Raw genomic sequence first — 15356 nt, forward strand, 5'->3', positions numbered from 1 at the left:
ATTGCGGTAATTATGTACATCACAGTTAATTTGAATAAAAACAATTAGAAATCTTCAGTCTGAACAACTTCTGCCCAGTATTTCTCTGGGGCTGCCAACACCTTTCCAGGAAGCATGGAAGTTTCTCAAAAAAGAGTATACCATGTCTTCAATGGAAGGCAGAAAATCCTCAATAGGCTCTTCAGATCTCCAACACGATACTCTGTTAAGGATTCATGAAATGTAATTTGCATACGAAATAGTGCAATAACAATGAAATTGCATAAGTAGCTCCAAAGCAGAACCAGTGTCTAAATAAAAGCATAATTGATGCAACATACTTCTGGCCATAATAATTTCTTCAGAACCAGGGTATGCTACAAATAAATGAGCTAATTCAGCTTTCATTCTGCACTTTGAGAGAATTTAGGATTGCCATCTTTTGCCTAAAAAAAGCAGCTTGAATAATGTAACATGCAGACTGTACTGGTTTTTTAAGATCTGTGCTCTAATGCAGAAGAATATCCCCCTCTGCTGGACTTTGCGAAGATGACGGTTAATTTCATGAATGCAAATGAGAGAAAGAATTTATGATTGAGCTAGAGATTTCATAGCATCCTCCATGGATACAGGGCACCAAAGTGACATCCCTCCAGTCTGTCAATGTCTCTCCTATATGGAGGGCTCAAAGTGGACATGATATGCTGGTGAAGTCTGATGTATACCAATCAGAGGGGTATAATCGCTGCTCTTGCTCTCTGGGCTGAGCCCTTTTCACACCACCCTGGGTGCTGCTAACCCTTGTTGCTGCCCAGGCACTTGACTGATCCCTGCTCAGCTCACTGGCTACCAGGGCCCATGGTCCTGTCCATGGCATAGTCCCATTACATCAATGTTGGGGCCTGCCAATGGAACACAGAAGAGTTAACCAGACCCTGAGCTTGCAGCCATGCTCCCCACCTCTCTCAGGGTGAATCCTGTGTCTGCAGTTGGAAGTTATACCTCAACATTGAAATTAGTAGCTGAATGGAGGAGAGCCAAATCTCACAGAAGAGCAAGCATCTGCCTTCATTTCAGTTATCCTCACAGTACAGACTGGAGACTTATTCTCTCCTTGCAGGAAGGTGACCTTGTGTGTTTTTTGCCTCAGTTTTGCATCCAGATATTCCTTCCTATGTGACTTAATTTCACTGCAGTGTTTGTGGACCTGACAAACATGTCCTTTTTCCATTTCCATGACCATACCTGCCTTTGAGTCTGGGAGGAGTTAGAGCAGAGAAGGTGATCTATTCAGAAATGAATCTGTCAGACACTCTGTATCTGTTTTGTGGTCACCACACTCTTCTGAATGTAGCTCTAGAAGACAAAAACAGTGAAATGAGTTATCAGAAGTAATAAAACCAGAAGAAAACCCCACCTTAAACCTTATGCCAGTTTTCTCTTAGGCCCTGTTCTGATGCTCTGTTCTCTGTAACTTCTGCTGCACCAATGGGAAATGCTTTGGAAAATGACATCTCAGGCACATACTCAGTCTGAGTATAGAGCATCAGATGTCAACATAGCTTAAAAAGTAAACAGTTCTGGATAGAGCTCACTCTGATAGCACAAGTGCAAAACAGGACACTAACAGCTTACCACTGTCAGGTTTTACCAATAAGGCATTTTTCATCATTGCATGTTTGTCCTAAGAGGATATGGCAAAACACAGACTGGGATGAGCTGGGTTGAGCAAGCAATGCCCAGTTCCCAGCCCCACCAAAAATGCTTTTGGGCTAAGAGCACCACACTTCAGCGCCTGTGGTTAACGTGCATGTGTAGGACAGAACATCTGCTGTATATTTTATTTCGTTAGTTTTGCTACTGAACTTCTAGGGAGTCTTTCAGCAGGAGTGCGCTGCCACAGTGTGGTATCTTGAGCACTCAGAAACTCTTCAGCTTCTCGAAGAAGCAGTAATGCATTATGGAAAAGGGATTTGCAGACCCAGCCTGTAATGATCCTCTGTTCATCTCCATATCTCTTGAGCTGTCTATGGGCACTGTACCCCTCCTCAGCTGAGAGGTATAAAAGGCAATTGACCACTTTCCCAAATAGTTCCATGCAGCTGCTAATAAGGAACTCCACCAGCACTTGCACCTGCACATATCTACACACTGGTTTCAATTCAAGGGGCAGGAAAGGCATCAGCCTTTCTGACTCCTGACCCTTTCTTATCTGCAAAAAGTTGTATTCGTGTCCCTGCTCTTATGAAAAGCTCCTCCACAAGCATTTCACAGAGGTAACAGCAAGGTACTTCTCACTGGGAATGCTCTGATTGGTCCAGATTGGTGTAACAAGTTGACAAATTCAATGTATTTTCTCTTTTACCTCCGTCAGCACTCCCCACAGAAGCAGGTTCTTGCTCAACACATTTGGTACAGTGCAGATGGCAAGATTGCTTGAGTTGGTCCTGCTTGTTGGTAAGTTTTGCCTGACACAGTACAGCAAGAGACAGAACTGCTTGAGGATTAGCAGGCTGGTTCTAGACATTTTGCCAGTAACCCTGAGGAAACATGAACATAATGTAGCACCACAGTGGCTGCTACTACTTTATACTGAGACTACTGGCCACTCCTTATAAGGGTAATTCTGTGGAGCAACCTCAGGTCCTGAAAGAAGTGTTCTGACTTGAGAAATACTTTCTGTGCCTTTTTTCCCCCCAAATCTCACCTCACAGCATCAGTAAGTAGCTGTCAGAACCAAGGGGATTTTACAGGAATTTATCAGTTTGCAGGGAAGTCCCAGGCCTCTACCAGTCCCTCCATACTGGTGGCACTATTGCAAAACTTACTCCTTCAGTTCTCTCATCTTCTCTGAGGGTCATATCCAGTCCTCAATAGAGGTCAGCCAGCAAAAGCTTCAAGGGTGTGTTTCAGGGTAAGTCTTGCAATGCCAACAGCTTCAGATAATGCTCTGAATGCTCCCTCTGATACCCCAATGACGCTGGCTTGGAGGAGGCAGGTTGTTTTCTGCAGCACTGACAGAGCAGGCAGCTGCTGGGGTATGGACCAAGCAAACTCACACTAAGCCTGCTAGCAGGACTCCCCATTCTTCTCTGCCCTCTGCTATCCCCTAAATGTCAATGTGCCTTCATGAGGGTAACACTCAGGAAGACCATGAGGGGAGTTTCCCATGCCAAGAACAAGAGGCAGAACAGGAGGAACAGAAAAGGAGGCAGAGAATAAAAACACTCAACTTGGAATTGAAATCTGAGAAACAGTTTGGCTGCACTGTAGCTTTAGCCTGGGCTCCTGGTGAGGACAAAGCCAGTCACTGAAGAGGAAGCTGCAGCATGGCAGGGAGATCTTGCAACCCCAAATCAGAATTCACCTTCACAACCAGCACCAGCAGCTGTACAGTTTGGCTTCTCCTGTTAACATCCCCTCCTCTGTCTAGGGCCTCTTTCAGCTCCCAGTGTGCTTTCTTGCTGGAAGCTGGTCCAAATAGCCCCTCAGCTGATGGCCTTTTCATGTACAATATATCCAGGAGTTCCTGTGGGAAACATGGGAAACTGATGAAGATAGACCCTATGCTATGTAAATGTTGACGCATGAGTCCCGGACAACATGGAGATGATCAATGCGATCAAGCGATTGCCAAACTTTATTAGATACAGCACTCTTCTTATACCCTTACACCCTTAGGTTTCTTACGTAACAGCCTTGGATACTGATCTCTTATTGGTTAGTCTAGAGTTTACTACCATTTACAAAGCTAATGTTTATAACTTGTTATAATTGCGATTAAATACCTTACTCTAAAAATACAGTGGGAAACTACAACCTTGGCAGAGATCATTCTCTGCACGTTTTCAGTGGAAAATTACAGAGGCCTAACAAGACAATTGACCTTACTTATGCCTGCCAAGAATCTTCTTATTTTACAGTAATAAGGCTCAGGGTATCGGGATCGCTCACTATGTGGCCTTGTCTCTTTAAGAATTCCCACATGTAAACCTCTCTTGGAGACAGAGGCAAGTTTAGACAGGAACATGCACCATGCTTTACTGTGATGGGATCTAGATGTTGCTCCAGGGAGATCACATTGGGATAAAGCTCACGTTCCGCCAACACAGAAGTCATTTTATGCTGGTGAACTCCTCTCACTGCCACAAAGACAATTCTGCTTCCTTCCTAGGAGGAAACAGGGCACAGTTCAAGTCTTCATAGAATCATAGAATAGTTAGGGTTGGAAAGGACCTTAAGATCATCAGGTTCCAACCCCCCTGCCATGGGCAGGGACACCTCACACTAAACCATATCACCCAAGGCTTTGTCCAAACTGGCCTTGAGAACTGCCAGGGTTGGAGCATTCACAGTTTCCTTGGGCAACCTGTTCCAGTGCTTCACTACCCTCACACTAAAGTACTTATTCCTTACAGCTAAAAAGGGTCCCCAAGCCCCTGCTTGCAGAACAAGAGCAAACAGGGCTGAGATTAAAGGCTGAGCAGCATGGCTGCAGCAAGGTCTGTCTGCTTCCCAAGGTAAGGTGAGCTGGAGTTAAGGTGGACCCCAGCACAGGCAGTGCCCTCACCAACGGTGCACAGCTGGGTGCTGGTAACATGGTCCATCACCAATCCCAGGAGAAGCAAGTGATGAGCCAGGTCCACAATCCATCTGGGGAGTGCAGTCAGAGGAGACGGGGATGGAGATGGGACTGGAGGAAAGCTACAACATCTGAATACGTGGTCTGTGTGAAAGACAAGATGCCTTTGCACAGGTTGGAGCTGTCTCCAGGAGACAGGGCTGGGGACTGCAGGCCCATCTGTGAGCTGAAATGGGCCTCACACAGGCAGAGTAAGGAATAGGGTGTAGGAGGGAGGAATGTGTGTTGGGGGGTTTGTGTGATGGCACCAGGTAAGACTGCCCAGGCCCCTGAGTCCCTTTCAGTGCACAGTCCTTTCCCAGCAAGAGATGACATCCACCTTGCAGAGATGTAGACTTAAAGGTGGCTTGCTGGGTGTTGTACGTCAGGCAAAGTATAGGGGTGTGCTCCAGCTTGCTTTAATGATAATAATTAAATATTAATTAAAATGATGAATAATGTAAATTAATAAAAATAATTAAATAATAATAATTTTAAATCAACACGAATCTCATTCATCACAGTTCAGCTAACACTCTCATTTAGACAGAGACGGCTGCTTCCTGAGAATTTATTTCGTTCCAACACTGCCACCTCTTGTTCATCTGCAGATATTATTTTGCCCAGCTCCAGACTGTGGTGGATTCACCACCAACACAAAGGCATAAAACTTCCAGTACTTGTGTTAAGCTCACAGAAGGTACAGCATATACCTCACAAGGTATAGCAACTGAGCAGATGCAAAATCATGTACTTCCATGAAAACTGAAAACACATAGAAAGCCTCAAAACATCCACATCCATCATGTTGACTGGTATGTAATTGTTTCTTCTGGTAACTCAGCAAATGAGGTGCTGAAAGAAAGTTTCCTTTTTCAGGGAATATTTTTAATAATAACAAAACACCAACCAAAAATCAACAAACCAAAAAAATGTCACCACATTTTTGGCACAACAACAACCAAACAAAGAAACCGAACCCCAAGCACCAGCAAAATCCACCCCAGTGGAAAATGTCACGGGATTTTTCCATGGAGCGTGATATGTACTGTGTCCATGCAATGTTATCTCCTAACTCTGACTTCTGATGTGAGTCTCAGTTGTCCTCTCTGTACTTTCCCCATCTTGTACCCCAGAGGCTGCCACCCAAAGGCATACATTTCCCTGATGCTGATTAATGAACAGCAGTGTCTGCTTTGCCTCTGCCAGGGACACCAAGTCTGAATTGTGAGGAAGCCTGGAGACGACTTGGCTGCAGATGAGCAATGTGAATTGGTCATCTTTGTCTCTGAGTTTCTGACCAGGTGTTTTCTGGGAAGAGGTTCAGCAAGCCCCAGTGAAAGCAGGACCAGAGGAAGATGATTCACACTCTGTGCTAGAAGTAGAACATGGGCAAGGCCCGTAGAAACCAAGGAGAATAAAAAATCAGCATAACCCAGATAAGCCTAGCTCTCCCACTGCTTGGCATTTGACTAGCTCATTTAATTGGGGTCAGACTAGTGATAAGGATGGGTTTCCTGCATGGGTTCCCTTTCCAGCTGAAAGATCCAATGAAAAAGAAAACTAAGATCTTGAAATGTGGTTGCCAGCAGGCAAATAGATTTACTATGGATGAGTCCTAATGGGCTGACACTTCAGGTAAATGGGGATTTTTATGCCATGATCAATAAACACATTATTTCTGAACCACAGGTTTGAGACCAGCTCTCTTGCAGCTCTCTCTGCTGTCTGAATCCAAGATGAACCCTCAAAAGCTGTGGTGCTTGTTTTGGGTACTCAGCTAAGCTAAGTTGTGTGTAGGGTCCACCTTGGAAATGTTAGTATGCTCCCTTGCCCCCTCACTGATGTTGACTAAGAGAGCCTCACTTTCTGTTCTCATAAGTGTCCCAATCCAGTCACAGGGCTCCATTACCTTTTCTGAAGGCTCCAAAGTCAACTGAGACACAGGATATTCCAAGAAGGGTTTACTCTTGAATGGTGTTTCCACAACAGCTCAGAGCTATGGCAATAGGCTTTAGGTACGTCTGTTGAGATGCTCTGGGAGGGTCCTCCTTTCTGCTGTCTGAAAGACTGCCCTGCTGCTTAATCCAGCAGATCTGTTGGGAATGTGTCCTTGATGTTGACCTCATCAGTGACCTTGTACTCTGGGATCAGTGTCATAGGGAACTGGGTAGGAGCTGCTCTGCCCCTTCTCTCTTCCTTTTTGGTGGTAAGAAGGTTATAGTTGCAGAACCCAGACCCTTTGCGAAGACGTGAAGCTGAGACTGCTACAAGGCCACATCAAGTTCCTACTGAGCTGCATGGTGTGGTAGGACCCAACTCTCCCACCTGAGCCAAGAGAGGCTGTTCTGCTGCCTGGGGCTATTCTTCTCCAGACACATTTCGTGGATTGAACTGCATGGTTCACTTTGGATCGTCATCCAGGTCATCAATAAAGATGTCAAATGGTATTGAAGCCACTATTGCCCATGGTGTACACCCGTGACAACTGGCCTCCAGCTGTCCATCTCCCACAGCACATGTGGACACATCCTGTCAGCCCTGGGGTGCATCCTGCAGGGGCTGCTGGGGGCTGGGACCATTAGAGGCTGCCCCTGCTGTGGCCAGACCTGTCCCACTCCTACCCCACTCCCCAGAGGGAGCAGGGCAGGCACAGGTTTTCCTCCTCACCTGCTTTTTTCAATCTGCAGGGTAGAAATAACTGTAAAGTAATGTAAGAGGTCATGAGCATAATCAACATGATAAGATCCCTCAGGCTGGTGCACACAGTATCGCAGAGAATATTCTCACAATGACAGCATTACGCAAGTGAACCATAAAACCCTGTTTCTTCAAGTTAGGTTTTAAATTTAGAACTGGGATCTTTATTTAAACCACATTATAATTCTGAACACTGTTACCAGGCAAAATAAGAACTGTAAAACAGTCACACAAGCTTATTAATTTTTGACATATTTTAGTCCTGTATTTCATGTTTCAGTCAAACTTTGCATAAATGAACCACCAGTAAAAATGTTGCATGCAATCTACGCAGAGTTCAGTTCATTGAGCTGGCAGGGATACCTGGGGCTGGACTCTGGGCTGAGGGGACCACCGAACAGCCTGCATGCCTGAAAGCAACCAGCACCTAAATAAGCCCTTTTGTAGTATGTGTGTGTGTATGGGAACCAAGCCCAGATGCTACAAAAATGATTTCAATATTCCACAAGAGATGAAGAGTAAACACCACTACAGTGTCTCTGGGAAATACCATAAAGACACCCACAAGCACAGGTTCCAGTTTACCAGACCTAATGCACACCTCCATCTCTGGGAATGCACCATCACACCTCTCTTCTGCAGGCCAGCACCAACCCATGGGCACAAAATCTGCAGTCACATCTCGTAGCCACCTCTGCCTGGAAAATCACACTTCTGCATCCCTTCTCACTACATATCCCTTCCCCTTTGTAAAGTCCTCCCTGAACAGTGTTCCCACCATTTGCACCATGGTGCTCCCCTACTTTAACACCCCCCTTCTCCCCCTCAAATCCCAAAACATACAGCTCCCCCCTGACTAGTACTGCTTTGCCCATGTATGGCATCCCCCAACTATCTGGTCTTGTCTGCTCCACTAGCTTTCACGCCCTCTCTGCATGCTTTCAGCTTCTGTTTGTTTTCTTTTTCTCTCAGGGATATTAAGAGCTCATCTCTGTCCTGGAAAAAATAATATTAATAGTGATAATGGTAACAACAGCAATAGTAATTACAACAATAATAATAACTGTAATAAAAGCCACAATAGTAATAACTATAATAGACAACCCAGTGTGATGTCTCTTTTTGCACTCGGTTTTTCTGTACCTGTTTCAGCCAGGCTTCCTCCTGTTACTCCTTTACTGTTCAGGAGTTAAGCAAGGGCCTTACATATTTCTCTTTTCTCTCACGAATCTATGGGTTTCTCACTTAAATCTGTGCTCTATTCAGCACCAAATATGAAACCTGTTTGGAGGAGTGCTCTTTCCCCAAGCCTGCCTTGGCACTCACAGACCCTCATCTCCCAGCTGGTAGAAATAAAAGCTGATTCTGGCATGCACAGACACACAGATGAATTATGACTGATGGAGAAGCAAGAAGTGCTTTCAGAGGTCCATCTTTTACAGGAATAAAATGCAAAGCAGCAAAAACATGGTGATTGCCCCCCTGCATTGCCTTCCCAGCCCAAGTCTTGTGGCTGGGATGGACCCTGCACTCTCCCAAGGGAAAACCTGAGGTATAAAGTGTCTGTGTTCCCCACAGTCCCTCTGGGCACCAGTGGAGCAGGGAGCAGGTGTCAGCCTAGCCGCCAACCCCAGTTTCCAGCCCTGTCCTGAGCTGACTGTCAGCCCAGCTGAAGCATGAAGTGATGCAGGTGATTGCAGTAATTTTGGAGTAACCCTCAGCGTCTCCCTCTGAGTGCTGGGGATTCCCGTGCTTGAAATTAAAACTTCTTCCAAAACACTGTCATAAGAACAGTGGCTTTATTAACGGAGACAAAGGCTTATAACACGTTATGAGTTTGCTAAAACACAGTGTATTTATGGAGGACAGACAGCTTTCTGTACATCAATTCGTTGTAGAAACGTGAGCAATTTGGTCTAGATGATTAGGATATCCCCTAGTATTTTGCAACGGATCCAGTCAGCTTTCTCTCCGTGGTGGCTCCCGTAAAGTAACCGATTCCCGCCGGCACCCCCCAGCCAGGATCCCGCCGGTCCCCAAACACAGCTACCCCCGGGTTGCGCCGAGCTGGGACCCCCCGGCTGGGTCAGGGCTCTCCGCACACACCCGCCCCCCGCCACTTCCCGGGGGATCCCCTGGGCCCTGCCCCTCCGCTGGCCGCCACGGGAAGAAGCCGGGCGCCCCGGGGCACGGCACGGCGCCAGCCGCGCTTCGGGCACGGCTCGGCTCTGCACCGCACGGGAACGACTCTGCAGCTCCCGGTACCGGCACCTCTGCTCGGCAAGGCACGGGCTGGGTGTTTCCTGGATGGACAGCGTCAGACGGTGAAGGAGGGGAAGGAAGAGAAGGGAGAGGGAAGGAGAGAAAGAAAACAGCTCCATGGATGTCGGATATCGCGGACGGCTTTACACAGGCGACGCGGGGTCTTCTCGCTGCGTTTCCCAGGCGGACGAGACGCCCCGGGTCGGCACGTTAGGGCGAGGAGACGTCGGTGCCTGCGCTCCCGGCGGCTCCTCCCGGGGCGCCCCGCTCACAGGCACTTGAGGAGGAAGGAATTGCACGACGTCCCCCGGGGGCAGTCGCACAGCTTCCCGATGCGGGCCCCCTTCCTCACGGCGCACTGCTCCCCGGCGTCACACTGCGGGCAACGACAGGCGGTGAGGGGACCCGTCCCGCCACGCCCCGTCCCATCCCGCCCCGGCACTCACCATGGGCACCTGCCCGAACTTCTTCTCGTAGTGCGGCACCCGCTTGCTCTTCAGCTTCTCCAGCACCTCCTGCAGCGCCTCGATCTGCCGAGAGATCCCACAGCCCACGTCAGGCCGCTCCCGCCCGCCCAACGCCCCCCGCCCAGGCCTCGGCCCCCTGCCCCACCAGCTCCTTCTCCCTGGAGGAGCCGCCGCCGCCGCCGGCGGATCCCAGGTCGCGCCCGCGGCGCGGTGGTGTCGGCCCCTGCCCACGGGCACTCAGCAGCAGGGCGGCCGCCACCGCGCAGAGCGCCAGCGCCCGGCAGCTCTCCATGGTGCTACCGTCCCGACGGCCGCCGGCGCGGCCGCATTTATGGCGCCGTGCCCGCCCCCCCGTGCGTCAGCGCTCCCCGCTGCCGCGCCGCTCCCCGGATCCGCACGGCTCGGCTCGGCTCGGCTCCCCCTCTCCCAAGGGCCCAAGTGTTTGTGCCCCAAAGCCTCTGTCCCCTCAGAAGGGCTCCCCAAGGGGTAAACGGGCTGCTGCCGGACATCGGGTGGCTTGAGCCAGGTCGGTCCCATGTTGTGGGGGAAGAGGGACCCTAGCCTGTGGTGGTCGGGAAGGACAAGAAAGCAGGAAGCTGGTGGACAGTCAAAGGAGAGAGTGGAGGCTGGGCCATTACGGAGACCAGTCTTGGAAACCAAATCAGGGACCTGAGACAAGGGAGTCAGCAGCCCGTGGGCTAAGGAACAGCACAGTGCAATGGGAGGAAGACCCAGAGTGGGAGGATTAACCTGAAGATAGGGGAAGAAAAAGATGGTGAGCAACCAGCTGATGAGGGTGGGAAGCTTGAATGAGGACAGGTGCCAACAGGGTGAGAAGGCTAAGGGCCACCAAGAGTAAGGTAAAAAGCAACATCAAAATCCCCAAGATGAAAGCAATTGCTGGTACTTGGAGCAGAACTGTGAAATGATGCTTGATAATACCGCATTATTGAGCTGGTGCTCCATCAGCATCATCCATTGCCTGTGTGAAACAAGGCCACCTCCTTCTGGGATGAGGAAAAGCACAGTCGCCAAAAGGAGACCCAGCACATCCATTCAACTCTTCCTGCTAGCGTTTGGCTCTGCGAGCTCGGTGGCCTCATGTTCATCCACACTGCAGCCAAAAAGCTCCCTGACAGCGCCAAGCCTGCCCAAGCTTCATGGTCAGGATGGGGACAGGAGGAAGGCTCGAGCAGCTTCCCCCGATAGGAAGGGCAGTGCTATACCAAGGAGAGCATGCACAGTAAGGGGCAATGCTCACCCCTGTCTAGGGTCATGCCTCCAGGATGAGGCTAGCACAGAAAAGTGGGGAGCAGAGCAGCGGCTTTGCTTGGCATGAGACATTGGTCCCTCTGGCATGACAGCTATGGGGACAAGGAGCCAGTGAGGTCTGCCTGTGGGAGGGCTCTGCTCCCAACTCTGCAGTGGCACAGGGATGATCCTGACCTCCAGCCAGTGGCAGCAGGAGCTGGGCTGGAACTCTATGGGTGAAGGGAGCATATTCTGGAGAAGGAAAAAGGAATATGGAAAACCTCATTAACAAACCTATCCTAGCTGGCTGTAAGGGAGCTAGATACAGTCTGAAAAGACAAATCAATATGATCCAAAAAACCTCAACCGGTTGTTCAAAGAAAATCAAACAGGCCCAGGGATGTATTTGGCCAAACAGAAAGGCAGTGTTTAAAGGGACAAGATGAGTGTGGCTTATCGAGTGAATTTCAGCAGCACCATTTTGTTTGAGGCAATAAACAGACTCTGGTCTCTCCAGCTATCATGTTGCTTGTTCCCAGAGCTGCATGTTCATCTCTTGCTGTTACCTCCTCCCACACGCTCAAATTGATCATCACATCCAGCAAAGGTCTCCTCTGTAATTGCTGTTCAGAGTAGAGATCTTCTGCATGTTTGCATTAATCCTCCAGCCTTTTTTTGCCACAGGGAAGGCTGAGATGTCAGACATCAGCGGATCCCACATCCCAGGCTGGTGGAAGAACGCAGCTGCAAGAAGTATTGGAAATGATGGGCTTGCCAAAGAAGGCTTCTTAGACTAGAGGAATAACAGGCTAAGAAAAATGCAACACTTCACACGGAGAGGCAGATATATGGCCTGCTCAACTTTGAAAGCAGCGTCTGTGGAGCCTGACCAAAAATTCAAGCCATATTTTATAGTATGAGGATTACTCATGCAGGGCAGAGACACTACAGAGGTTCTCAGAAAACACCACCTTTTCCTTTCCAACTTCCACTTCCAGTACAAACCTGAATTTGTTAGGTCCCCCAGTAAAATTACTGTTGAATGTGGAGGCAATTATAAAATTGTATATCCAAGAGCCATTGTTTCTGTCTGGCCACAGACATGCACAGACCTGTAAGTTTCTGTGCCTGCTGCTGTCTCTGCAAATATCACTGTCCCCTGCTCCCTGCTCATCCCTTCTTGTGGACTTTGTCTCCAGCACTAGGGCATAAAAAAGCCATAGGACATGGGATAGCTGAATCATTAAATAGGAGGGTCAGAAGTGACCTTGTCAAGGAGCAGAATAGGGGCAAGGTATAAAAATGCACTGTTTACAGCTACAAAAAGGTGAGTACATTTTGGCAGCATCAGTAGCCTGTCATAAGACAACTGGCTATGAAATCTGGGGAGTCTATGGCACTGCAGGTCTCAGCTCCAGGTAATCCATACAAAATGCCATCAGACCTCAGAGACAGACAGCTTTGTGATAGATGGGCATTAGTTCAAGCTTCTCAAAGTAAACTTATTTTCTCTGTAACGAATATTACCGCAGGTGACGCACAAACAGGACACAGCCAATGTGCATTAATAACTATTATCAAACAGGCAGTTTTTGAAGTTGTACATAGTATATGCTCTTTCATAATCACACCCTTCCATCATGATCAATTAACTGAATGCAATTCTAAAAGTGGGGAAATAATAATGCAGGTGTCTATTGACACTGGTATCAGAACAATGGAGTATCCATTGAGCAGTTTTGGTGCATTTATGTGTTCTAGTTTTGGCTTGACATAGACACAGAGTTGGGTGGATTTTATGACTACTAGACCATAGAGATTAATGTGAAGCATTTGTTCAAGTGCTCCACTGAATCAGAGCCATGAAAGTGGACATCTGGTTTTAAATGGATGCTTTAAGGCTTTGCTGAAAAGCAGTGGGATTTTAGAAGTGCTTTGTTGAATTGCCTTAATTTATCAACCTCAGTTTAAAAAGAAAAAAAAAAGTTAATATATTGTACCACTGCTAGTTTTCTGAATTAAGACATTTCTTTGGCTAGAATCTGGAACAGGAAGGAAAATTTAAGATAAATCAGGGTTCTGCCACATTTGAAGCAATAGTAGAGTCCAGAGGCATACTTGAAAGATAACATCTGCTTCAGCAGAAGATACCAATTCATCTGGATCAGTAATGGATTGGAAAATGCCATCTAAATAAAACACGGGTTCTCACAGGAACACGAAATAACAAATGCTAACACAAACATTGAGGCTACAAACTCGCCATTAGGATAACCCCAAAATGGTGTTAGCTCCCCATGGGGTTAGCTCTGGAAAGACCAGAAGGGAACAGAAAGGTCCCCTGAAAACCTGGAGCACTGAATTCAAGGTCCTGGTCCCCCACAGCTTGTGTGCTTGATACAGCAAAGCCATTTCCCTTGTTCCTCAGCTGCCATCTGAGAAGTCAGTGTCATCCTAATTATCATGCTTTCCAGTAATTAAAGAGATTAATGGTTGAGCTGCTCCAATACTACAGTGAATAGGTGATACATACCTGAGACAGGTAGGACAAGTCTCAAAACTGTCACCCACAGCTCTTAATTTGCCTCTACCATCAGGAATCCTATGCCCTTACAGTGGCAGCTACCTTTTGTTTAGGTTTATTTCACATTCCTTTCATTAAACATCAAAAGGAGATCCTACTGGTAGAGTGATGGCAATGGGAAGTGAGAGTGACTGTGTACTGGAGTCCATATCATATAAACCTAAACAGTAGCTGCCACTGCAAGGGGTATAGACAGCATAAACCTATCAACATCACAAATGTGGTATAGGCTTGGAGTTCAATTCTTCTCTCCTGTTGGGTCCACAGACCACAGCTTTTCCAGCAGATCCCTGGGTGGCAACAGTCCATTTTTGCTATCAGAGCGCTGCACAGTGTGCATCGTGTACAGCCAGTGCCTACATACAAATCACAGCATGTTAACCTGCAAAAGCTTCTCCAAAATAGTCTGCTATGCAGTGGGGGAGCAATAATCACTAGTGATTCCTTGAATGGTTAATCTGCAGGGAAGGAGGTCTGGTTCTGTAACTCCCCTAACCAGAACAGGCTGACAGGATGCTAACAGCCCATGTGGATGAATTATATTTGTTAAATAAGTTTCCAAAAGTAAGATTTAAGGCAGAACATGCTTATTTATTCAGAGACATGTTTTGACATGGTTTGCACACATATTTAGAGGAAGCAATGTTGGTAACTGCAAATAACTGTCCTTTTAGACATAACAAGTTATAGGGAGTTCTCTTTCTCAGAAGTACAAATCCTCTTAAGTCCATCTACTTCCACTATCTGTATCCCAGGATTATCTGTTAACTGTCTCCAACTCAGAATGATTTCATTACCAGTCTCACTGGAAGATTATATTCAAAGAAAAATACTCCAAAGAGATTGATTTTCCTAGCATAAAAAGGCAGTACTTCTTATGGCTTTGGGAGAAACACTTGGGGGAAAGTGACCCCCCACAACTGACAGCAGAGAAACAACAGGTGCCTGAACTGATTACTCAACCATAGCAGGAGAAAATATGGAACATTTCTTCATATTGGAAGCTATTAATAGCAATCATTTCAGGCTTTGAAAACTTTTGTCTCCCTGGCTACATTTTATATATACATAGGGTCTTTTAAAAGGCATTTCAGAAGTCCAGCAACCATAAATAATGTCACTGCATTTTAGGGATAAAGAAATCCTAGGCCATACCCAACATGGTCACAGATTTGAGTTGTAAGACAAGAACAAGAATCAGTGGCATAAAAGCACAGCTCTGTGCTCAGCTGCCATTAACTGGAGTGCTTTAAAGTCTTACTCTCTGCTAAACGTGTATTTAATATATTAAGAACATGCAAGCACAACAGTAGATCTCATGTGTGCAGACCTACAGAAGTAATTTTACTAGCAGTGAAGAACACACCAGATTTTGGACATACTTCTCTGCAAAATGAGAGAGAAAAAAAAATCTTTTAGTGCAATGCAGACGCATACCAGAGACTCCACAGCTCAACATATCCTCTCCATCAGGGATTGTAGCAACAGGACA

The 15356-nt window shown here is 47.2% G+C and overlaps 1 protein-coding gene across 1 annotated transcript; it reads right to left on the reverse strand.

Moving 5' to 3' along the window:
* Positions 1-9816: 9816 nt before the first annotated feature.
* Positions 9817-10324, reverse strand: CARTPT (CART prepropeptide). Its single transcript, XM_005142985.2, has 3 exons — positions 10175-10324; positions 10009-10092; positions 9817-9938 (listed from the first exon to the last, which is right to left on the reverse strand). Exons 1-3 carry the CDS (start codon positions 10319-10321, stop codon positions 9831-9833), a joined length of 339 nt encoding a protein of 112 aa, XP_005143042.1. The 5' UTR covers positions 10322-10324; the 3' UTR covers positions 9817-9830.
* Positions 10325-15356: the final 5032 nt, after the last annotated feature.

This window comes from Melopsittacus undulatus, chromosome Z (assembly GCF_012275295.1).
Source record: "Melopsittacus undulatus isolate bMelUnd1 chromosome Z, bMelUnd1.mat.Z, whole genome shotgun sequence".
Classification (NCBI taxonomy): domain Eukaryota; kingdom Metazoa; phylum Chordata; class Aves; order Psittaciformes; family Psittaculidae; genus Melopsittacus; species Melopsittacus undulatus.

What these genes read in the sequence shown, in the direction of transcription:
- CARTPT (XM_005142985.2), bottom strand. Translation starts at nt 10,321, where the DNA reads ATGGAGAGCTGCCGGGCGCTGGCGCTCTGCGCGGTGGCGGCCGCCCTG. An exon ending in CCTCCAGGGAGAAGGAGCTG is followed by an intron (nt 10,093 to 10,174) that starts GTGGGGCAGGGG and finishes ATCTCTCGGCAG; the next exon opens with ATCGAGGCGCTGCAGGAGGT. An exon ending in AGTTCGGGCAGGTGCCCATG is followed by an intron (nt 9,939 to 10,008) that starts GTGAGTGCCGGG and finishes CGTTGCCCGCAG; the next exon opens with TGTGACGCCGGGGAGCAGTG.